General features: G+C 42.3%; 1 protein-coding gene and 1 long non-coding RNA gene across 3 annotated transcripts in view; one reads left to right on the forward strand and one right to left on the reverse strand.

Annotated features, from left to right (window-relative positions):
- Positions 1 to 25,510, reverse strand: part of CPS1 (carbamoyl-phosphate synthase 1) — a 187,398-nt gene that overhangs the window by 107,518 nt on the left and 54,370 nt on the right. For both annotated transcript variants that reach the window (XM_083471970.1, XM_083471969.1), the window contains exons 6-13: positions 23,794 to 23,886; positions 14,468 to 14,557; positions 13,640 to 13,768; positions 12,990 to 13,096; positions 12,070 to 12,211; positions 9,466 to 9,543; positions 6,571 to 6,669; positions 2,615 to 2,710 (exon numbers count right to left, since the gene is read on the reverse strand). In XM_083471970.1, the coding sequence (XP_083328096.1) occupies positions 2,615 to 2,710; positions 6,571 to 6,669; positions 9,466 to 9,543; positions 12,070 to 12,211; positions 12,990 to 13,096; positions 13,640 to 13,768; positions 14,468 to 14,557; positions 23,794 to 23,886 (834 nt within the window). The remainder of the gene's footprint in view (positions 1 to 2,614; positions 2,711 to 6,570; positions 6,670 to 9,465; positions 9,544 to 12,069; positions 12,212 to 12,989; positions 13,097 to 13,639; positions 13,769 to 14,467; positions 14,558 to 23,793; positions 23,887 to 25,510) is intronic.
- LOC310693580 lies at positions 10,821 to 11,865 on the forward strand. Its single transcript, XR_014519252.1, has 2 exons — positions 10,821 to 11,429; positions 11,568 to 11,865. It is a non-coding gene; the product is annotated as an uncharacterized lncRNA (long non-coding RNA).

Genomic DNA, 25,510 nt, shown 5'->3' on the forward strand with positions numbered 1-25,510 from the left:
ATCCATGGGGACAAACATTCTGGCTCTTCAGGCAGGGATGAAGTGTTTCAAGCTGCACCTCCGGTGGAAGAGCGATTCTGGCATTGATTAGATTAGATTGATTAAGATGGGCCTCTTTCAACTGGATGGGGTGCACCTATCCAACATGGGCAAAGCCTGGCTTGGTGACCTATGCTCTGGCCTTAGTTTGGTTGTAGCAGTAGGTGGAGTTGCTGGGATTTGGGGGGCTTCTCTTGTGACAGAAATGGCATTGGGAAGGATCAAAGCAGAAGGGAAGCAAAGGGGCTCTAGGGGAGGATACGGGCAAGGCACATCCCTAGCTCAGGTGTGGCCCAGCCTTGCCTAAACCCCTCTCCCAGTTGCCCAGTAGGATCCCGGATGCTTGGCCTGCACCATGCAGGGATCCAACACTGGCCAACTCTCAATGGTGCCTGCCATCAAGCGGAATTCCATTCCAACAGCAAGGTCGGAGTGGAATGATCTGATCCTTGCCCGACTATTGTCATGCATACCTGCTGTATAAGCAAATAAACTTGTGGCCTGTTATCACCCAGGACCGTGGTCTAATGTGCATTATTCCAGCTGCAAATCTGCAACCACCACACGAGTTCTGCAAGCAGGACACCAGCACACGCTACCACTCTATGGGAGTGTTTTAAATGCATGTGCTACTTCAATATATTTCTGCTTCCCATTCTTCCCATGGCTGTCCTTGTGAATTAACACTTGCTCGCATATGTTGCCTATTTACGTTTGGCCTCATGTTAATCATTCATGGTGTCGAGCTGCCTAATAAACAGCAGCTTAAGGCTAGTCTTGCATCAACACAATGGAAGGCGAATAATGATGTGAACACTTAGGCACGTCTTGCAGTGCTACACTCGCACAAACTGCCTTGGCTTCACATGCTGTTGTAAATCACGTTGCCAGAGGCAAGGTCACCAAGAGCAAGTGTCGCTTCTGGAATGGCTGATTAGCAGCAAGATCAAGAGACCGGCTGCTGGTGAGCCCAGGAAGGTCAAGCTAGCAAGATTTACTGGGAAATGTAACTTTTCTTAAATGTGAAAGCAGAGGGCAAGCGAAGCAGAGAACAGGAGAGTGTCAGTTTGAGAAGAAATGCTTTTCTTTAGAAATCAAGATGATCTTTGTATAGGGAAGGTGCCTCCAATTCATTTCTCTGATAATTTGATTTTTCCAAGCAGTATCACAAGCCAGCAGAGCTTCCTCACAGGCTGACTGCAGTCTACATCCAGGCTGCGGAAAAGCACAATGAATCTGTTTGACAACTCCAGGGGAATGGGTGGTCGGTCTCCTTTCTAGGACAGCCAAACAGCAGCATGGTCATAAATGTTAAAGAATTTTGCTTGGAGAATTCAGTGTTTTACAGAAACAAACCTTAAGTGTCATTTATTTCAATGGAAGTGAATTAAAACATGTGAAATCAATGGGACATACAAACTTTGGCTGGGAAATGTCATAAAAACTTTGGCTGGGAAAAGTCAATTCATCTTTTCTCAGGACAGAAAGAATGAATGGTTCTTTATTTTCATGATTAGGAACCATGTAAATGCTCTGTCTCTCTAAGAATGAATGAATGAATGAATACATTTTGTTCTCTTACCTCATAAGGTTCTATTGCTATTTTAACCTCCATGTTGCAAAAGAAAACTTAAGAAACAGCTGTAACATGTGAGTTATTGGACAAGAGTTCTTAGGCTGCAATCCTATGCTCACTTACCTGGGACAGGGAGTAAATCAATTTAACCCAATGGAGCTTACTTCTGAGTAGACATGTATAGGAGTGCATTGGAAGCCCCCCACCCACCCAGTTCCATTTACTATAGAAACCCTATATGTATGTCAGCTACAGACATATATCCAGACAAAGTGTTTTGTGAATAATTTAAGGCCTCTTTCAAAGCCTCTTACTGCCTCAGAAATGTTCCCATTTACACTTTTTGCAAAAAAACCCAAAAACAATGTCAGGTCACCTGCGTGACTAACAGTATATTGGGAGGATATATATAAACCCAGGATGCCTCAATTATTTTAACACATATGATGTGTTGTGATCTGGTTCACACAAGTACCAGTGATCTGTCATTTTAAACCTATCTTGGTCTCCCAACCAGGAAACAGACAGAACTTGATACCAAGTTATACATGACAAATAATGAATGCTTTTTCTACAATAAATCAGCAAGGCTGCCATTTCTTTTGCACAACCATTTATGTGAACTTATTTCATTGCGCACATATTAATAACAGAATTTGACCACAACCTGTTCACAGGAATGATAAACAGAGTTTTTATGCTCACTGAATAATGCAGCCAGTTCTGCCTATATTTCCATATGCTATCACAAATGTAAACAAGGCAGAGCAAATAATTACATAACTACCACATGAAGGAGCAAGGATGGGTGTGGAGCATGCTAAGCTAGGTGTAGGGAAACTGTGGCCCTCCAAATGTTATTGGACTACAGCTCCCATCGTCCTTGGGCACTGGCCATACTGGCTGGGGCTGATGGGATTTGGAGTCTAGCCACATCTGGAGGGACACAGGTCCCCCACCCTTGTAACAAACACTTTACTTTGCCTCCCACATTCTCACCTTCATGGCCTTGACAGCCTGTGATCCAGAATAATCAAATTCTCCTGCTTGACCGATACACAAACCGCCAGATCCCAGGATTAGAACTTTGGAAACCTGAAGACAAGCAATAGGTCAGTAGAGCTATATTAGCACATGCACTGTTGGCCCCCATCTCACAAGAAAGCTGGGTCCTCACATGTTCTTTTTCCAAGATGTTTTCCAAGATGACAAAGGGCCTACTGTTCTCCTGCTACAGGGGTTGGGAACCTTTGGTCGCAAGTGAGGGACAATGGCAGAGTACTCCCTCATCCCCAGCTCCTCCCTTGCATTACGGTTGCTGTACTACAGCCCTCCTTGACTTGGGGGCTGAACTTCTCCATGGAGTGAGGCTGCTCCATGGAGAAGTTCTAAATCAAGGATCCTAAATCATGCAGGGAACCTCAGTCTGCACAAGCATAAAGGCTTCCTGCAGCAGAAGGCACTCCTCCAACATGGTGATGGGATGGAAATGAGGGGTGGGGCTCATGTGCTCATCCCCAGCGTCTTATCATGGATAGGATTAAAAAGGCAAAGGACCCCTGACAGTTAAGTCCAGTCACAAATGACTCTGGGGTTGCGACGCTCATCTTACTTTACTGGCCGAGGGAGCCGACATTTGTCCACAGGCAGTTTTTCCGGATCATGTGGCCAGTATGACTAAGCCGTTTCTGGCGAACCAGAGAAGCGCACGGAAACGCCGTTTACCTTCCTGCCGGAGTGGTACCTATTGATGTACTTGCACTGGCATGCTTTCAAACTGCTAGGTTGGCAGGAGCAGGGACCGAGCAATGGGAGCTCACCCCGTCGCGGGGATTCGAACCGCCAACCTTCCAATCGGCAAGCCCTAGGCTCAGTGGTTTAGACCATAGTGCCACCCGCATCATGGATGGGATTAAAAACCTCAAATAAGATTTTTGCATACCCAGACATTTTGAGGACTTCTTTAATGGGCTACTCTCTACCCAGGGGCAAAACCTAGTTCCGGCGCCCCATCCATGTCTCTGCATGAGTTGTTCCTGAAGCATATCAAATTTGCAGATGACACCAAACTGGGAGGGGTGGCTAACACCCCAGAGGACAGGGTCACACTTCAAAACGACCTTGACAAATTAGAGAACTGGGCCAAAACAAACAAGATGAACTTTAACAGGGAGAAATGTAAAGTATTGCACTTGGGCAAAAAAAAATGAGAGGCACAAATACAAGATGGGGGACACCTGGCTTGAGAGCAGTACATGTGAAAAGGATCTAGGAGTCTTGGTTGACCACAAACTTGACATGAGCCAACAGTGTGACGCGGCAGCTAAAAAAGCCAATGCAATTCTGGGCTGCATCAATAGGAGTATAGCATCTAGATCAAGGGAAGTAATAGTGCCGCTGTATTCTGCTCTGGTCAGACCTCACCTGGAGTACTGTGTCCAGTTCTGGGCACCACAATTCAAGAAGGACACTGACAAACTGGAACGTGTCCAGAGGAGGGCAACCAAAATGGCCAAAGGCCTGGAAACGATGCCTTATGAGGAACGACTAAGGGAGCTGGGCATGTTTAGCCTGGAGAAGAGGAGGTTAAGGGGTGATATGATAGCCTTGTTCAAATATATAAAAGGATGTCACATAGAGGAGGGAGAAAGGTTGTTTTCTGCTGCTCCAGAGAAGCGGACACGGAGCAATGGATCCAAACTACAAGAAAGAAGATTCCACCTAAACATTAGGAAGAACTTCCTGATAGTAAGAGCTGTTCGACAGTGGAATTTGCTGCCAAGGAGTGTGGTGGAGTCTCCTACTTTGGAGGTCTTTAAGCAGAGGCTTGACATCCATATGTCTGATGGTGTTTCCTGCTTGGCAGGGGGTTGGACTCGTTGGCCCTTGTGGTCTCTTCCAACTCTATGATTCTATGATTCTATATCTAGGGGAAAGTACCTCTTTTTTTCCTTTGGCACTGCATCTCAACTTCCATGCATATGAGTTTAGAATATGCTAATGGTTATTGATACACATTACACATGATCAGGATCCGCACCCCACCTGCTTCATCACCCCACGTTCGTTTTCCTGGTTTTAAATCTGTTGCTTGGTTTTAAGTGCCATCAGTTGGTTTGTTAGCTGGCTCTGGGGTTTTAGGTTGTATATCTTATTTTGTACTGATTCATTTTCAATGCCGGCTGCCTTGTGTACTTTTACAGAAAGCCAGGATATAAATTTGCTAAGACATCATAGAATCATAGATCATTGAATATGACACTGAATCATAGAATCAATGTCATCATATTCATGTTCCTCCTGAAATAAATGTATTGGTCTCCTGTTTGCTTATCTTCCTGCATCATACTGATGCTGAGCTAAATATTTTCAAGTTTTGGTTTCTACCTCAAAAGTAGAAATTGCAGGGGATCAAAATCCACCCTTAACACACACACACAATTCTGTCTTTCCCCAATATGTTTCCCTTCAGCTGTTGCTTTGGCAACCATTTCCTGTCTCCCTTTCATTCATCCATGAGAAATCCAAGCCAATGACACTTCCTATACATGTCTTATGGGCAATCCTGGCTAACAGGGTCTATTTACGAATCCAAATCCAACACATTCTCAGCCCTTTCTCTGGAAAAACTAAAGAACAGCTTCATGGAAACTGTCACACCTCCTTTCTGCTCAAAACTACAAATATCCTGTCCTTTGTATAAAAGCAAAAATTCAAATATTTAGAACAAAGGATTCTAACACAGCAACTCAATATAAGACTGAGCCAGTCCTAAATTGCACACACTGGTTTGTGCAATGAGTTGACTCTGAAGTTGTCTTTGCATTAAATTCAGCTTTCCGAAGGAAGGAATAACTTTGCCACAAAAAGGAGGAACTTTATAGAAAATCCAGCAATGCAATACATATTAGGAATTTTCAATAACCTTTGAGACTCTCATGCTGTTTATATGAATGCCCAATTGCTGTTACTGCAAAATAAATGAAGAGACATTTGTAATGAAAATTAGCATTCTGACCAGTATGAGTTTTACATTTGCATTTCACACTGATTCAAACAAAAGTTCCTGGAAATGCCTGGAGACTGCCCTTTCGTGTATGGGGCAGAATATGAGCCTGGAATCAACAGAAAGAGAGGTAAGACCAGGGACCAGTATCCCCAGGTCTAAGTAGCCCTAGGCCTAAGGTGCAGGAGAATTGAATGGCTTGACAGCCCACTATATTTATCCCAGGAAGCAGAACCACTCGAGAGAAGGAAATTCGGTGTCATAAAAGTTGTGAGCAATAAGTTTTTTTGTTAGGTTTTTTGTTATACAAGTTAACGGTCTTAGAGTTTTAAATAAACTGAAACGCAATTCTATTTCAGCTTTATTTGGTAGCAAGCTAGAATGACTGTGCAAAATGTGCAACTCATTTGTTTATTGCCACATTAACTTACAGGCAAGTGTGCTTCAATATGGCTGATCATAGTTCTTGTGTTGTATTATTTGTTCTGCACCCAGATGCTTTGTGGGAGGATATAGAGTCATATGGGGGGAGTGTAATCTAAAACGGGAACCAGCCAAGTTTTATTTACAGCTAACAGCATATAAGGACCCACAACATTCAGCAAGAATATGCCATCAGTGGGCTTTGGATTCAAACCACTCCTCCTCCACAGGCTCACTGGTTATTTGGGGCAAGTCACTCCATCTCTGCCTCACTTCCTCATCTATGTCCAAAAATTCTGCACTTGCAAGGCACACAGCTCAAATTCCTATGTATCAACAATTATTTCAAAGCAAAATGAGAGTTAATATAACTATAATGAGTAACAAAATCAGGACATTTTTCACAGGGTACTTTTGGTTGTGCAAATCTCTAGGTTCTGGACAGCAAGTCTGCCCACCTTTTTCAATAATGGTACCAGTCACTGTATGACTGATGGCTAAACACAAAACACATTAATAAACTGACCTCCACTCTGGAAGTTGCAGCTGTGGCCTTGGGCAGCACTGAAGCGATACTGGTACCTTTTCCCTTCTTGATCAGTGAAATAAATGAATCAAATAAGAACTAGGGAAAGTAAACAAAATGCATATCAGCATTCAAAAGAAGACCACGTTTATATTATAAAAAGACAGAAAGAACAAGGGAAAACCATGTTTGTAATGTAGCTCTATGGCTGTCAATGTTACCACGCTGAGTCCATCTACCACATATTTCTCAAGTTGTAAAAGGGTACTGAACATGCTCCTGTACACAAGCAGGGTCTTCAATCATTTTCACTACAAAGCCACTTGACCCAGTCTACTCTTACTAACCTTTAACCGAAATAATTGATACAAAATCAGCTCATCACATAAAGTCATAAATACTGTGTTTTGCATAAAATCTGTATTTTTTGGAAGTTAGCATAAGTTCTACAGAATTACTATCATAAGCACAGGATTTGAAGGGTTTTAATGCAACAAGCTAACATGATTACCCTCTCTGGAATTTCCCTGTTCAGTATCATTAGAACTCTCTCTAATTAGGTTGTGAGTCTAATTCACTTAATTAATAAATAACCTAATTAATAGATGCACTCATTGTATTGTGTCCCAAACCAACCAAGCAGGCAAGTGCTTAAGAAGTTTAAGGCATGCATCTAATCCAATTTGCAGGAAAATCTTAGCATGGATCAACAAGGTCTTTACGAGGGAAGCTGCTATGAAGAACAACTGTATATATCACTTCTCTTCAAACTGGATTACGCTTGTGTGTTCCAGTGGACAGTACCTCAGGGTTTTATTGAGAGACCTGGATTTAAACACAGTCTGCAATTCCATTAAGCAAATCACTCTTGCTCTGTTTCAGTTCCCTAGCCTATTAAATTGGGAATAATAGTGCTCCATCTTCTGGTCTATGTTTAGTTAACCAAAAATCCCCAAATAAATAATGATTAAAATGCACCCCCTTAAGCATTTTTTGCTGCTGTTTATCTCCAACGAATGCTAAATATGGGCAGGCATGTCCTCTTTTTCCTCGCTTCACATCCTTATGCTGTTTAATCACAATCTCCCACCTACTCAACCTATTGCTGGAGGGATTGTCATGGGAGATCACAGACAGGGGATTAAGCCTCATTTTCAGACGTGAGAACAAGGAAGTGTGCATATGAATCCATTTAAATAGCTCTACAACTTCAATAATGCGAAAGTATTCAAAATGTATTTGAAATATAATAGGTCTTGTTTTAAAATAAAGGAAAGGAAAGGAAAAAACCTATCTGCCTTTCAGTGACATAAACTGCTTTCATTTACATATATCATGTACAGTGGTACCTCGGGTTACATACGCTTCAGGTTACATACGCTTCAGGTTACAGACTCCGCTAACCCAGAAATAGTACCTCGGGTTAAGAACTTTGCTTCAGGATGAGAACTGAAATCGGGTTCCGGCGGTGCGGCGGCAGCAGGAGGCCCCATTAGCTAAAGTGGTGCTTCAGGTTAAGAACAGTTTCAGGTTAAGTACAGACCTCTGGAATGAATTAAGTACTTAACCTGAGGTACCACTGTATATGAGGTTTGGGCCCCAATCCTACCTATGCAAATTGTGCTGCTTAGTTTAAAACAATATATCACACTTAGATCAAAGCACAGCAAGACCTGAGCATATAATTCAGTGAGATCTACTGCTTTCAAGGACTGCTTGTGGGTTTCCTTGAAGCATCTAACATCTGGCTGGCCGCTGCTGAAAGAAAGGTGTTTAATCTGATCAGGGATGGGGAACCTGAGGCCTTGGATATGGCCCTCCCAAGCCTTTCTATCTGGCCCTCAGGACTCTCCCCAAGTCACACCCTCTCCTTTGGCCATATCCTGTCTCAATCACGCCCCTCACAGGAGCCTGGCTGGAATGTCTCCTTGAACAGTAATAATGTTTCTTGCACATGGGGAAGAGGATGTAAAAAAAAACCACTGTTTTTTTGCACGACTGGAAGGTAGCCTAAAGGTAAAGGTAAAGGGATCCCTGACCATTCGGTCCAGTCACGAACAACTCTGGGGTTGCAGCAGTCATCTCGCTTTACTGGCCGAGGGAGCCGGCGTACAGCTTCCGGGTCATGTGGCCAGCACTTTGCTTTGCCGCTTCTGGCGAACCAGAGCAACGCATGGAAACGCCGTTTACCTTCCTGCCGGAGTGGTACCTATTTATCTATTTGCACTTTGACGTGCTTTCAAATTGCTAGGTTGGCAGGAGCAGGGACCAAACAAATGGAGCTCACCCCATCGTGGGGATTAGAACTGCCGACCTTCTGATCGGCAAGTCCTAGGCTCTGCGGTTTAACCCACAGCGCCACCCAGGAAGGTAGCCTATTGTGGGTCAAATCCATTGTGCCATCCCATTTTCCCCTCTGGCCAAGTTTTCCCGTGAAGACATGTGGCCCTCATGGTGAAAAATGTTCCTCTGCTCTTATGATCTTCCCTACATGGTATGGGCAAGTCACATTGCTCAAAAATAAATACATGTTTAAACCAATAGGTCTTGCAGAGCTCTCAGATTGAAAAGAAAAAGGAAAAGGAAGGATGCTACACAAAATTTGTTTTGGTTTTAACAAGCTGCTGCACTGTGTGGGACACCTTTGAACTGGCACCAAGATTGGACTGCTCTCTTATGGTTGGCAGTACCAAACAGCATACAGGGGTCCCATGGCCTTAATTCGTGGCATGGCCAAATGTACAGAAGACAGGATAATGCCTGGTCTCAATGGGAAACAATTGGCAGAATATTTCTGTAGCATTCCAAGTCTTGGCCAGTCTCGCACTCCACATGCTTTCCTCCAACAAGTCTTAACTCTAAGCACCTTTTGTCAGATTCATCCCTTCACAGTACCTCTGTGTCTGTTGGTCCAGGATTGGCTTCTGGGTAAAACTGCGCTGTGAATATCGGCTTGGTCTCATGCATAATTCCCTGCATGGGTTTTTCAAAAAAAGGTAAAAAGGGTTACCTTAATTTCCCTTCTGTAAACAGGAGAGTTATCAAAATGCTACTGTTGACAAACCCTGCAGTCAGGTTTAAAGGCCCAGGACGACTTAGCAACAACAGCTGAAATTCATTACACTCCAGGTCTTCAAACGATGTTTTATCCACTAAACTGCTGAGCAGCTCACAATAGCATCTCTGTAATTCACTGGCTAGTGCACATGCTTTGACATAGTGCTTGCTGAATTCCAAGCACCTTTTTTAAAAAAGAAAGAAAGAAAAAAGCAGCACGCTATCCCTCTCCAACTGCCTCCCTAATATTTCCACATAGGTTGTTTCATCGCCATCTCAAATTCATTGTGTCCAAAACTAAACTACCTCCCAAGCCTTTCTCCCCTCAAGTACTCTCTTTAGTGACAGACGCCTTCTTCCTGCTTGAACAGACATTAAACTTTGCCTTTATCTTTGACTCCTGTTGCTCCTTTGTCCCCCACATTCAGTTCAATGCTCAGCAGTGCCACATCTCCCGTTATAACACTGCTGAGACATGGCATTTCCCTTCTTTCCATTGGGTAAAAGAAAAAGAGAAAAAAAGAAATTATTTTTCAAGCCCCAGCCATCTCTTGCCTTAACTAGACTTTCTTGTCTTCTGCTGTCTCACCTTGATCTCCTCTCATGCCAATCCAGCACTTCTAGCCTGTCAAAATCACTCTGTGGTTGCTCCGATTATGTAACCCCTGCCCAAATCTCTACACTGGCATCCTATCCACTCCCATTCACTGAATTGGCCCCCTTGTCCCACCCTTGAGCTTTGCTCCTCCAACACCCACCACCCTCAGCTGCTCGAAGGTCTCCTGGTCCTCAGACAATTCCCTCTTTGCTTCATGGGTGCTTTGCAACAGCCTCCCAGAACTCCTGTGTGATGCCACCTCTCTTATTTGGTCCAAACCCCTCCTCAAAACCCTCTTCCCTGTGAAGCATTTGGCACATCTGCCTAAACCCATGCCCTACTGCAACACAGGCAGTAACCAAAGCTAAGTACATGTCACTGCATATTGCTTCCCCGTCTGCCTTGCCTTGCCCATTCTGGAAGGGATCACACTATATCTAAAAGGAATGGGTGTGTAGCGGGGGTGGGGGGCTCCTAGATCCACTACTGTGGTTGGAGGCAGAGGTGGTCTCCACAGTCCAGAATGCTTGCTGCCATCTTAGAACAGCGAGAGTCTGGCCATTGTGCAGGGTTGCCATGGGGAACGGTACAGGAACCTCAATTGGTGCAAAAATATAGTGGTGCAAACTGCATGGGATCCATTACCCCTGTGTTTAAAGGACTCCACTGGTAGCCTGTTTGCTACCAAGCCAGACTCAAGGCCTGCACTTAAAGATATGCTGGGGTGATGGAATGGTGGTTCCACAGCACCCAGAAATTTGGTGTGCAGCTACACAAAAAAGGGTAGTCTCAGTACAAGTGCCTCCATTAAGGAATTTTCTGTGAAATAAGGGCAATGCCAACCTTTTCTCTTTTTTAGTTATTTAAAAAGTTCACTTCCCGATTTTATCAAGCCAGTGATGCTCCTGTCTATTTCTGTCTGCAGAGGTCTGATCCTGATCAGTCCAAGGATGCACTCAACATGAGATTGTTTGATCATCATCGAGGGAGGCCATAAACTCATGCAGCTATGAAAGTTTCTCTTGGGTCTATCAGAAGATATCTCCACAAGAAACTGCCCCTGTCACATCTGCTGCACACCACATGCACTGCAAGGCAGATAATATTGGAACACTGTGCAGATGACCAAGGGATAATGATGTGAACGTTACAGTGTTGAATCTGCCTTGACAGATGATTGGGGATCATGAAGTATCATCCTTTGGTGAGCAGCGAGGGTGCTATACTACCCAAGCTGGGCCCTGCTGATATAGAATACTATGCCTACTTCTCCCACTACTAAAAATAATCTCAATCTTTGCTAATATAACTTTTTTTCTTTACTATTCTCTTCCATACAAAGGACCCCAGAGTTCCAAATAATGCTGGAAGCAAACCTGAATAACTGCTAGCTTTTATATTTTCAAGAGCAGAAGAGTCATTTCTTCTTTGTTTCATTGTGCCTTGGCTTCAATTTCTCTTTCCATGAGGAACAGTCATACCTAATTAGGGTTTGCAGACTTCTCCATTCGATCTACCAGTCTGGGTTTCCATCACCTCCAGTCATATTTCCTGTTTTTCTGAACATCCAGCCTAAGCTCAAAACCTTGGACACTACTGTGTGATTTCTGGCTCGCTCTATTAAAGGAATCTTCCTGCTATCCCTGAATGGAATAAATCCAGTATATTATCCAGTAATTAATCAAAAAGAAACTATTCATCGAGGAGCAAAAACACACACCAGGAGATTGGCATTCTAGGTAAATCAGAGGCAAGCATGTTCTTGGGTGCACCTGAGCAGAGTACAGCTCATCTTCCCTGTCTCATGAAATTCTTCACAGATACCCAGAGAGAGGGAGCTTTACCTCATTTGTTTGATCATTCGCATTCACAAATAGAGGCTTCCAGCCAGGAGGGAGGGAGTTGCTGTCAATCGCGTAGCCATGATTCTGAGCAGTAATGAAAGCCTGTCCATTCATCATGTTCACAACTGGTTGATTCTGTCCTCTAAAGGGACACACACAAAGAGAGAGAAGTGGGGAAGGAATAGTTTGGGGAGGGGAGGGTGGGTGTGTGAAGGGCAGGAGAAGAAGGCCACAATTAATAACATGCAGGGGCAAGCAGAAAGGAACACACTGTTCCACCCATTACCATTATCCATTAGGAGGATAACAACTCTGCTTTCTGCCATATTTATTTATTTGCATTTATTATTTACCCATAAATGCCTAATCCTCTATTGGGGAATAATAATAATAATAATAATAATAATAATAATAATAATAATAATAATAATAATAATAATACCAAACAGAAACGCACAAAAGGAGCTACAATAATCCCACAGAGGTTTTGAAAAAGGGCTCAGAAACAATCAGTGGAGAGATTCAACTAATAATCTGCATCAGCTTTAAATTGGAATGGCCAAAGTCAATGCCATGGAGCTGGCCTCCTGACACTGGCATCACTGCTGCTGACGGGGACAGGGCAGAGGGCAGGGCAGCTATGAGTTCCAGGCTGCAGAGGGGCACTGGCAAAGCCCAGCAATGCACTTGTGCAAGCCCCGCCCTTAAAGCAACACCACTGGTGTTGGGGAGGGGGCAGCCTTGCAGCACCACCCCAGCCACTCCTAGCTTTAAGATATAGATCTATAGATAGTACTGTTACAAAGCCAGGATGCCATATTTGGGCAGTTTACAACCCAAACTGATTGGTGTGGGGTGAAGGCAGGATAAATACGTATCTTGAAGATGCTGTTGTCGCAGGTGTAGATTTGTCACCATACCTGTTGGCCATGGGCATTTTGTAGGATGAAGCCCCAGCTGCCAGACCAGTGATCAGATTCCCCAAACTGATTCCAAACAAAGGTTCCTGACGATCACTCTGTAGAACCTGGATGGGAAAGACTTATATCAACATAGGAAGAGCCTGCTGGATGAGGCCAATGGCCCATCGAGTCCAGCATCCTGTTCTCGCAGTGGCCAAGCGGATTCCTGTGGGAACTCTGCAAGCAGGATCTGAGCACAAGACCCTTCTCCCTTCCTGATATTCAGAAGCATTGCTGCCTCCACAGTCACCATGGCTAGTAGCCATTGATAGTCATTATTCAGCCTCATTGGGTACCCATGAGTTCTAGTGTCTTTCCACTTTCTCAAAGCCAAGTATAATTTCGTAAACTTCTATCATGTCACCATAGACAATCTACTTTTCCATTTCACAGTTTCTCACATTAAAGGCAAAGGAGTTTCTGGAAGTAGCACAGCAAGTCAAGTTAAAACAGCCCCCCCCTTTTTTTTCCTAACCAGGTGAAATGTTGGAGAGCTGAGGTTTAAGGAATGCACACATCCCAAGGTTGTGAGCTGCCACTGTGCAACATGGGAATTTTAGGACAACAGTGCTTTGAGCAAAATATCAATTCTAGTGCATGTTCTCTACCTTCCTGACATTCTCAATTAGTTCTTGTGCTTGGGTTGGATCGCCAGGACCGCCAGAAAGCAAAAGCCCATCATACTCCAGCCTGGTGAAATCATGATTCCAAGGAACCAGATGCACCTCGGCCCCTCTCTGGGAAGGAAACAAAAGGGGAAGTATGAAAAAGTTTACTATAGAATGACATGTAACTCCGTGATGCTGAACAGTACAGCCTAACATGATACAGTAGAATCTGAATATGAAAAAGCCAACTTTAAAAGGATTTGAACTATCAATCACAATGGAGCTCACTGTCCTCCTTCTCTCAACCTGGCATTTGCTCTCCCTCACTCCCACTCTGACATTTTCTTTATATGCCATACTTAGATGCTTTCGTTTCAGTTTCAGCCGACACTATTCTGTAGTTTTGTTTTGGGGGTATCTGAATCACTGAATCGCTATGAGGCTTCCTATCTTGCTTTGCCTTGGACAAGCCTAAAATCCCTCTGAAGCACCTGCAGATCCACTGCACACTCCTCATCCATGTCCCCTGGCTTTCTCGGTTTGGCCAAATGGACAGAACGAATGGGCGCACTTCGCACATGTTCAGAGGTTTCCCCCGTTTGAAAAACAAATCTATCAGACCCAATGAGAAACTAGAATGGACATGACAGTCCATCTTTAGCCTCACATATGCTAAAGATGTGTACAGAGTACAGAACTTGAAACTGCCAGAATATCTGTGAAAACTCAAGCAATTAAACAATTGTCCAGTTTGTTGGTCATGAGCAAATCAAAATTATAAAACCAGTTCCATAGAAGAGAAAGCCATTTAAAAAATGTACGATTTACCTTCACAAGCAAACGAATAGCATTGTGCTTTAATCCGCAATCCACAGCCACAATTTTGATTGGATTACCTTTTCCATATACTTTGACTTCCTGTTGATACATTTAGAAAAAAAGACATTGTTATTGGCAATTTATTTGTTATATGCATATCCTACCTTTCTTCCATTATGGAATGTAAGCAGCTGGTGGAGTCTCACGTGGTCTCTGATAGAGGCACTAACCAGAACTAGACGCACTGTAAGTTTGCTGCGCCATGTTTCTACTGGCTATGTCGTGGGGCTTAGTTAATTCTACAAACTTATTCCTCTGCAGTTAGTTAAAAAGCAAGGAACTCTAGTAAGCCCTGAAAAAAGCTTAATCCCATTTAGCATGCTTAATCAAATATTGAAAGATGAGGTATAAATCTAAAATGCATACGTTTTTGTATGCATATAATACAGGCATCCATAAGAACCATTTTGGATTTTATAAATATTATTATTTTTTCCAGAAAAATATAAACATGAACATAAACATTATCAACACAATTGGTTTTCCCCTTCCCATGCCACCCCCAAAATAAAAGACTAAGGTGTCACATTTTCCCATAAGTCTATGTCCAGAGTTGGTGGGTGCCAATCCTCAGTGTGTTCATTTGAATATTTTATAAAAGAGTTAATTTTTTAAAAAATTAAAAATGAATATTTTATAAAGGGGTGTCATAAACAAAACCATCATTCAGGGCTTGTACTCTTTTAGTTAGTTTCTCAGATGAAGCAATTATCTTCTGTTTTCATTGCATGACCAAGTCCTTCCCAGCTCTTTGCTATAAGTAATCATGCTGCTACCAAAATTAAAGTGATAACTTCCTTGTGTAGTAATTTGAGTATTTTTAAAGATTGTTAATAAACCTAGACATGGGCTACATTGTACATCCTGGTTCGTGTTTTTGTTTATTTCTGTAAATACTCTTTCCCAAAATACTTGCATTAATTCACATGCCCACCAGATATAAAGTTGTACCAGTTACCTTGCAGCCTTTCCATCTATATTGGTTTATCAATGTAGCTGAGTCTTACAGGTGTTAGATGATATCTATATAGAAATATTTTTATCTGATGCGGGTTGCAGATGGGGATTGGGGGGGGGGGCTGTCCATAGATTGTTCCAATCTGCTTCTTCGATTTCTAAGCATAGGTCTTTTTCTCAATTTTGTTTAATAGCCAAGCATTGTCCGTTGTTCAGCCATGTTCAGAATCAGTTTTTCAAATTGTGTCAATGGTCTAATTGCTTGAGATATAAACACTGAACCTGAGATAGAATGTATCACCAGATAGAATTAACAGCCAATTCACCCTGCATCCCCCCATGATTCTTCCCATGATTTGCCCTGCTGTGGGTGAAATATCAATTTCATAAAAGGGAATCTATCTGTACAATACTTTCTCCTTCCATTTGGCAAATGGGTTTGTTATCATTTCTAAGATAGTTTTGCTATGAACCTGGTATTCTGTGTTGCAGAGGTTTATCAAATTCCAATTCTATCCAGATCTTTTTTACATTGTTTATCATGCTGATGACATTTTCTATATGGGCTGCATCATGGTATCTTTGCAAATGTGGTGGGCTCATTTCTCCCTCTCTGGGAATGTTGATACAATACAGTCAGTTGAAGTTTAAGTCTCTTGCCTTGGTGAATGAAGCTTACAATCTTTTTCCCCCCTTCTTTTTTTGAAATTTCTTGGGGGTCTTTGCTGAACTACATACAGGCAGAATTTGGAACAAAATTTTGGCAATATCCTCATTTTGATTGGCGATACTCTACTCATCCAAGAGATGAGTGTCTTTGACCTTCTTTCAATATCTTTTTAAATGTTTTTCATCATTGGTAAATGTTAACTTATTTAAAGTGTGTCCATGATTTTGTGGATTCCCAAATATTTATTATATTGTAGGCAAAGTTTAAAACTAATTTTAGTTTGTATTTTCCATAACAACAGTCGTGCCTGATAAATTGGTTGTTTCCATGGTTTACCAATCAGAATTTCTGTGTTTTGCCTCAATAGTTTCTGGGCTCAATTCAAAGTGCAGTTTTTGACCTTATGTGGTTCAGAATCCCAATGCCAAAAAGACTGTCTTTCCCCACATGAAGCAAACCGGACATTGTGCTCATCATCTAAAGCCCAAGGGAGGTGTGGAGAGTGAAGGCACAAGAATAGGCCTTTTCAGTGGTGGTTCCCTACTTAAGGAATGCTCTCCCCATGGAAGCAGCTATGGCAAAATCATTACTTGTTTTTAGCCACTAATAACATTATTTACTCAGTGCAGTGTGTGTGTGTGTGTGTGTGTGAGAGAGAGAGAGAGAGAGAGAACTTTAGGTCTTGCTTTGTTGCTGCTTTTATATTTGATTTTTATGGGGGTTTTTTCATTATATCTATTCTTATTATGCAAGTCAATTTGAGACACTTCAGTTTAAAAAGCAACAAATAAACACATACATAATGGTGACAGGGTGCTTGTAACCCTTTACAACTATTAATTAAAGTTTATTCTAGTGTTCAAATTCATACATTTGCCATTAGATTCTCTTTATTATTATTTTGGGCCTTTCCCCCCATTCTAACAGTCTAATTCTAATTTTCTGTTTAAGAAAAAGATGAAGGAATCTTTAGTTCCTTCTCAGCAAATACATAGTATGTGAACCATGTTGGATTCAATCCAGGGCCCATCTGACCTATTTCCAGCAGTGGCCACCCAGGTAGAATGTGAAGGGCAGCAGCTCTTCCCCACTGTTATCATCAGAAACTGATACTCTGAGATATACCATCTTTGAACATGGAAGTACCATTTGGATATTATGGCTGACTATTATTATTATTATTATTATTATTATTATTATTATTATTCTATGGTGTGTTACCACCAATAATACAAAAGGGCTTATATCTGATTTAACAAAAAGCTAAACTAATGGAAAATAAAACGAGAGGGAGAAATGTTTTAGCCACTAATAATATACATATGCATCTCTTAATAAACCTATCTGCCATAAAATATTTCTAAAGGTAAAGGTAAAGGTACCCCTGCCCGTACGGGCCAGTCTTGACAGACTCTAGGGTTGTGCGCTCATCTCACTCTATAGGCCGGGAGCCAGCGCTGTCCGCAGACACTTCCGGGTCACGTGGCCAGCGTGACAAGCTGCATCTGGCGAGCCAGCGCAGCACACGGAAACGCCATTTACCTTCCCGTCAGAGCGGTCCCTATTTATCTACTTGCACCCGGGGGTGCTTTCAAACTGCTAGGTTGGCAGGCGCTGGGACCGAACGACGGGAGCGCACCCCGCCACAGGGATTCAAACCGCTGACCATGCGATCGGCAAGTCCTAGGTGCTGAGGTTTTACCCACAGCACCACCCGCATCCCTAAAATATTTCTAATCACCCTTTAAACATCTAAGCTGGTGGCTACCTATTTGTGGGAGATCAGCAGCCAACCCTAAGTAAGGGATATTCTTGCTAGTTAGTATGAGAAGGGGCTGAGTCCACAGAGCTGTGTTGCTGGTAGGCAGATACTCAGACCACAGAAATACAATTGATAGAGGGGGCTCATTTCCTCTCCTGAAAGTGCATATTGTACTTCCTGTTTCCCCTCTTTCTCCCTTTGACCAGCGTTGGATGCAGACATGCCTCTGTCTGCTCCAGCTTTAGGCACATGCCTAAAGGTAAAGGACCTCTGACAGTTAGGTCCAGTCGCAGTTGACTCTGGGGTTGCAGAGCTCATCTCGCTTTATTGGCTGAGGGAGCTGGCATACAGCTTCCAGGTCATGTGGCCAGCATGACAAAGCCGCTTCTGGAGAACCAGGCAGCGCACGGAAACACCGTTTACCTTCCCGCTGGAGCGGTACCTATTTATCTACTTGCACTTTGACGTGCTTTCGAACTGCTAGGTTGGCAGGAGCAGGGACTGAGCAACGGGAGCTCATCCCATCGCGGGGATTCAAACTGCTGACCTTCTAATCGGCAAGCCCTAGGCTCAGTGGATTAGACCACAGCGCCACCCGCATCCCTCTAATGCAAGATTAGAAGTAAGTAAATTATATATTTAAACTTACTTTCCAAGTTGTTGACTGATTCTTTGTTAACCAGGGGAAGAAAGAGAGAGCCAACTTACTTCATAGCTGGACTTGACCAAAACAAGTTTTTATAGCCTAATTCCTATGCTTTTAATTTTGCTGCCAAGGATGGGATTTTGAAACTCTGTTCAACCCCTGAATGTGGGCACTTGGAGAAGAACTGCAATTAATATATCCTCTCCTATCCATTAAACCCATCCCACACTATTCATCACAAACTGAGGCAGTGAACTTCAAGGGAATTATGTGTTGTGTATAGCAGAACTTTTGGGGCTCTTCTGAATCTACTGCCCGTTAATTTCATTGAGTGACCCTAGTATTACAAGAAAATTCTCTATACCATTTTCTCCACAGCCATACCATTCATGATTTTATATACTTCTATCATGATTTATGTTGTTTTCTTTTTCAGCAGACTTTGTGGAAAATTAGCTTCATAAGCTTGCTGTTCACCATTTATTGCCCCACATTGGTACAGACCATTTGACCAACCTGTGGATTCTTAGATGCCTATTTATAATACCTTTTGCACCCTTGCGCCTACTCCTGGGTAACCAAGAATGTTTTCCAGCAATGAGCAACTCAGCATTCTTCTTCCTCATCAAACCCACTGAACCTGAGACAGCTGCTATTTTAAAATGCACACTTTCCAAAGTCCATGTCTGATCTACTGCTGAGCAAACTATTTTTATTCTTTTAATAACCCCCTTTTAATCAGGCTCTTTTGGCATGCAGATATTTCACAGCTGGAAGGCTCCATGATAAGATGATAATCTCCTAACTGAATCATTTCACAGGTGAGCTCCCACTATTCAGGAGGAAAACAGAAGCTTCGCTCAGGAAAGTCTTATTTGAAGGGTACACGGATGCTATTAAAACACAAGTCCTTCATGCAAATCTAAATATACAGCCTGAGCTTCAACACGGTTGCATCACACAGCACTCAAAGCTGCTGAGCGGACACATTCTAGCTTCCTCATTCTATGTAGCTTCCTACCAAACTGCAGGCATATGGGAATCCTATCACTGCATGGCCCAGCTGCCTAGCAGCGCTGCTGTTACTGGAAGAAAGAGTTCTAGTGAATCATTCCCCAGCCAAGAACTATAGACACATAACGCTCTAGTCCATGGTGTCCAGCTCTCCACATGTTGTGGACTGTATGTTGATTCAGCAATCCTCGACAGTGCAAACTATTTAATGTAAACATCAAACTTCTACCCTTTGTTTTGTACATGTACGTGAAGAAAGGCCAGAATAATGAGATGTGGTTGCAGGATATGGTCTGAAGGTACATGAAGCCATTGATTTGCTGAAGCTAAGCAGGCCTTGGTCTGGTCAGTGCCTGGATGGCTGACCACCGGAGAACTAGGCTTATGCCACTTTGGGTTCCATGACGGAAGAAAGGCAGGACCAAAACATAAGGAAATAATCTGGCTCCTAATTAATATTGTATGGAAATAATATATTATATCTTCAGAAATACAGTGGTACTTCGGGTTACATACGCTTCAGGTTACAGACTCCACTAACCCAGAAATAGTGCTTCAGGTTAAGAACTTTGCTTCAGGATAAGAACAGAAATTGTACTCCAGCAGCGCGGTGGCAGCAGGAGGCCCCATTAGCTGAAGTGGTGCTTCAGGTCAAGAACAGTTTCAGGTTAAGTACAGACCTCCGGAACGAATTAAGGACTTAATCTGAGGTACCACTGTACACAATTTTGGTTATCTTTTTGTGGGAACCCAAATGTAACTCTCCTAAGTCAATAGCAAACTTCTTGCAGACAAAGCTGAGAAGCTTCCAACTGAATTAATCTATTCTGCAAGATGTAGCCTATTGCAGTTTCAAAGGCATAAATTAAAAAAAAATCCTTTCTAACCTACCGTTGATAAGAAAACTCTTAAAATGCTACCACATTTTGATTTACATGGAAACAGTTGTTTGCTAGGACATAGATTATCATGTCCCATAATTACCACCACTGAAGAGCTTAGTTAATTGTCAGCTTTATTTGTGATGTTACTTTATAAGCCTATAAAATAAAGTTATAAAGATAATGAGATCACAGGAGTTCTGTTAATCTTTTTATATCTCATTTATGTATGCTATTTTCAGCATCTTTATAGCAAACCCTTCTTGTTAATGGCACAGACAATCAACAGCACCTACTCCTGCTGCTTATTTATTCTATAAAATAGCTTTAGATATCAGGCATTCCACTAGGGCTGGACTGAATTGACAGGAGCCATTTCTTAGACCTTTCACACACCTTGAAATCAGCATACCCTCCAACATTTCTCCAATGAAAATAGGGACACCCTAAGGAAGAGCGGGGCAATCAACTCAGAAACTGGGACAGCTTCTGTGAATCCTGGACTTTCCCTGGAAAATAGGGACACTTGGTGGGGTCTGAATCAGCTGTTTTACTTCAGTTACACTTTGAGGGTGAAATGAAATTCTTTTGGCTGAGGGGAACAGTATCAGAATGGCCACCATTTTGTTTTTCCTAGAAAACTCCATTCTTAGGTGCTATTTGAATTTGATGGCTTCCACACAGTCAAGAAGTCCACCTCTCCTAAGCTACTCACTTGGGACCACTACACAGTGGACTGCAGCAGAATCTCTACCCAAAAGAAAAAGAAACACTTTACAAAACAGGTGGATCTTTTTCCCCAGAAGCACATTTTGTTCAAGTAGTGCAATATTAAGTACTCCTCCAACCAAAAGGAAGTGATTGAAGAAGGCTGGCAAATAGGTCCACAAAGAAAAGGTACAGACAGGACTACTGTACCAAGCCCAGGGGCAGAAAGTAGCCCAGACTCTCAGGTTTCATTTTTAAAAAAACAACCTTAGTCTTCCCCCCCCCCCTTTTTGACTGAGAATTACGAAGCAAAATGAGAAGGCACTCATCTCATGGCTTTTTTTGGGGGGGGAGGGAAAAATTAATTTGGATCCCTTCCAGTCGGGATTCAGGCCTCATCATGGGACTGAAACTGCCTTGGTCGCAGTGGTCGATTATCTCCGGTCCAGCTCCAAGGGCTTTCTGGCAGTTCCCTCCCTGAGAGAAGCTAAGTTACAGGGAACCAGACAGAGGGCCTTCTCGGTAGTGGCACCCTCCCTGTGGAACGCCCTCCCACCAGATGTCAAAGAGAACAACAACTACCAGACTTTTAGAAGACATCTGAAGGCAGCCCTGTTAAGGAAGCTTTTAATTACGGTATTTTAATATTTTTTGGAAGCTGCCCAGAGTGGCTGGGGAAGCCCAGCCAGATGGGCAGGGTATAAATAAATTATTATTATTATTATTAAATTAAATATCCAAGGCTCCATTGAGCTTAATGGGACTTACTCAGTAAACATACTGAAGAATCTGCAGAATCATTTGGAGAAGAAAAGTTGGGGGCAGGTCCACTTCACAAAATTATTTCTTATCAAATTAAGGGGTCAATTCCACAATGTTTTGATTGAATCAGCTTCTCCCCAAGTTCCAGCCCTAGATTCCACAAATTGTCCTCTTTTATTCTGTACAGGCCAACTATTCTTATCACATCAAAAACCCAAGGGAATATCAACTCAATTAATAGGAGACAAGGCTCCTGCTAAAAGGTGACCCTAATAATATTTGCTCAAGGTAAGTGGAGCTTACTCACTGATAAATTATGCTGAGAATTGTAATATGTAAGACATCTAATAATACAAACCAGACCATAAAAATGGTAAACCTCACATTCTGTGGGATAACCAGCCTCTGTAACCAAAATGCTCAAATCCGTGCTGTTCATTGAAATAAAATTATATGAAAATGATTTATTGTTGGCATCTAACACCAAGTAAAATTGCAAAAATGTACAAACTAGTTCAAATCTGTGCTGGAAATGTAAAGGGAAGGAGGGTACTTTTTACCATATGTAGTGGACATGTACACTGGTAAAAGCTTTCTGGGAAATGATATAGAATGAATTAAAGAAAATGTTTAAAAATACAGCCATACCTTGGGTTAAAGTCGCTTCAGGTTGAGCGTTTTCAGGTTATGCTCTGCGGCGACCCAGAAGTAACAGAACGCATTACTTCTGGGTTTCGCCACTTGCGCATGCGCAGAAGTGGCGAGTTGCAACCCGCAGACGTGCAGACGTGGGTTGCATTCTGCTCTGGATGCAAACGGGACTCTGGAACAGATCCCGTTCACATCCAGAGGTACCACTGTACATTTGTTTATAGGTGAAGAGATACCCAAAGTGGATAAAATACTTTTAATGTATACAATGATGGCAGCAAGAATGCTACTAGCTCAGAGATGGAAGGAAGGAGAATTACCAACTAGAGAAGAATGGCAGACAAAACTGATGGAGTATGCAGAGATGGCGAAACTGATGGGGAAGATCAGAAACCAGGAAGATCAAGTATTTTTAAAAGACTGGAGTAAATTCTTAATTCATTTAAAAGACCACTGTAAACAGTTAAAATCATTGGCAGGGATGCAATGACACTTGTAATGTGGAATTAACTACAATAACTACGGATATATAACAGATGGATAATGGTAAAAGTTGCAGAAAACTTTATTTTAAATATGGAACCCATGGAGGGCGAGAAGGAAGTCCGAAGGTTCAAAAGAACCTTTTATTGTAATGCTTGAAATGGTTAAAGCTAAAATGTATAAAATTATGTAAAACCAATAAAAAATATTATAACAAAAAACAAAATGCTCAAATCCAATTAATGCATGAAGAAGGCACTTGGAGGAGGCAATTTTCATTAAGGCCACTGTGGCCAGAGATTCTCTGGACCTTAGTTATTCCGGATAGATGGCATACTTCATTCCAGAGCTGACCAGTTCTAACAATTAGGAAATGTTACCTGATAATATGTCAGCTAATTGAATTTTATTTAGGAAAACTAAATGGAAATAATCCACAAAGGGCAGATGAGGAGGAGGGAGAGTCTCCGTTGCACTGCCCTTCCTTCAATCCTAAGCACAGGAGTGAATTCTAGCTCTCCCAAAAACAAGTTAACTGGAAGCAACTCAGTTAGCAATGCCACCCAGAAGTTGCCCCGGCATGCTCCCCTGTCCCTACATTAAGAGACCTTTGAAGACACGCTAAACATACCTGACCTACTCTTTCTCCAACCAAGCCTGTTTCTAGCAGATACACATTAGTCAAACTCGTCATGAAATTTGTAGGAAATGAGACTAGCACACTAAAAGTGGAATGTTTACCTTTGTTGAAATTTCAGCTATCAAGTTTCTCTTGTTTGGGTCCAAAAATTGCACAGGTTGACCCTCAAATTCAATCTTCCCAAGAACAGTTCCCTGTTGAGAACAAAAATAAAACAAATGATAGCATTTTATATTTTATCATTATTAAATTTATAAATTGCCCTTCATCCCAAGATCACAGGATGGTTTACAACATAAAACATAAAATAAAAACACAAAATGTATAACATGACAACAAACTGGGAGCCACCACAGAAAAGGCCTGGATCTCTTGAAGAGGAGGCACATGATTCAAGGCCTCATATGATGAGCATAGGTCATTTATGTGCATCAGTAGAAGCTTGAACTGAGCACTGCCCCAAACCCCTGCTTAGAGGAACACATTTTACCCTGGATGTAACCACAAAGAGACTTTTAGTATAAAATAAAAAGCTATTAAGAAATACATGTTGGATAATAAAGATCCAAGATCTATCTAACTTGGAGGTACAAAGAGAAAGAGACAAAAGAAAAACGTCCCTTCTCCTGAGGTGAGATTGAGAAGGAGGATGAATACAAAGTTACCGGTATGTCAGCTGTCCTGAGAGTTTCAATCTAACATCAGAAGGAAGGTCAGCACAGGTTAGGTCAGAAAGACTGCCTAGGAAATTTGGAGGTTCCACTCTCTATCTACTTTCTTCCCATGCAAACCTACCAGCCTTAATGCAAGCTGAAACGCATTCCAGCGCCTGCAGCAACAGATGAGTGCACACAAGAAAGGAGAGTGGCATCAGGTAAGGGGGGAGAAAATTTCTTAGGAACTGAAATAGTTACTGTTAAGTTGTGGGTGAACATATCAGACGACACAGCAATTCTTCAGACAGCTCTTGATTATTCAGAGGCCAGAACAGAACAGGGCTGAAGGGTTCAGCCAGCCTGCTTATATAGAACTCCAGTACAACGTTACTGTAGCAACTTTCTAAAACTACCCAATCACTGAACGTCACTTTTGATCCCTCATTTGCATAAAAACTATCCAATCACTGAATGTCACTTTCGATCCTTCATTTGCATAACTATCTACAGTATCCCCCTGCTGGCCCAGGGTGAGAACTTCAGTACATAACAGTTACCCAACGACTTTATAACTTTTTAAAATTAGACAGCCTAAACTGAGTAAAGAAGAGAGAATGAAGACAACTGAGGGTTTCTCTAAATTCCAACAGCAAAATCTGCCCTTTTTGAGTTATAATGCACCAACCTAACCTGACTAAGGAGCAGTAATAAGGTGCTGTTAAAAAATATATATCCAACTATAAATGAACCAATTTTTTACATGATTCAGCTCTCAATACTAATCTTATAATCTTGATCCATCTGAACTCCCTGCCCCAAGAATTTTCCACACTTTTGCCTGATTCACACCAAGTTGGTTGTTTGAGGTTTTGTCATTTTGCCATTTTATGGATGTCCATTATGTGGACACTGTACATTTCTGATAATGTCTATCAGCATATTGGCGTATGACTCTTAATGGAATGCCAGTTCTGTTAAGGGTGGCACTGGGCTTTAGGAGGAGAGTGAACGGTTTCGTCCAGGGCAAAGGGGGCGGTGAGGGGATGTGTGTGGCTCCCCACCACCTGGCAGACTTGGGACCTCTCGCCGTGGCGGAAGGAGCCATGTCTCTTGTGTGTGTTTTGCCCCTCATATTTCCCCCCTCACACGACCTGCTGCCCCT

Source organism: Podarcis liolepis (genome assembly GCF_965112155.1).
Source record: "Podarcis liolepis genome assembly, chromosome: 1".
In the NCBI taxonomy this organism is placed as follows: domain Eukaryota; kingdom Metazoa; phylum Chordata; class Lepidosauria; order Squamata; family Lacertidae; genus Podarcis; species Podarcis liolepis.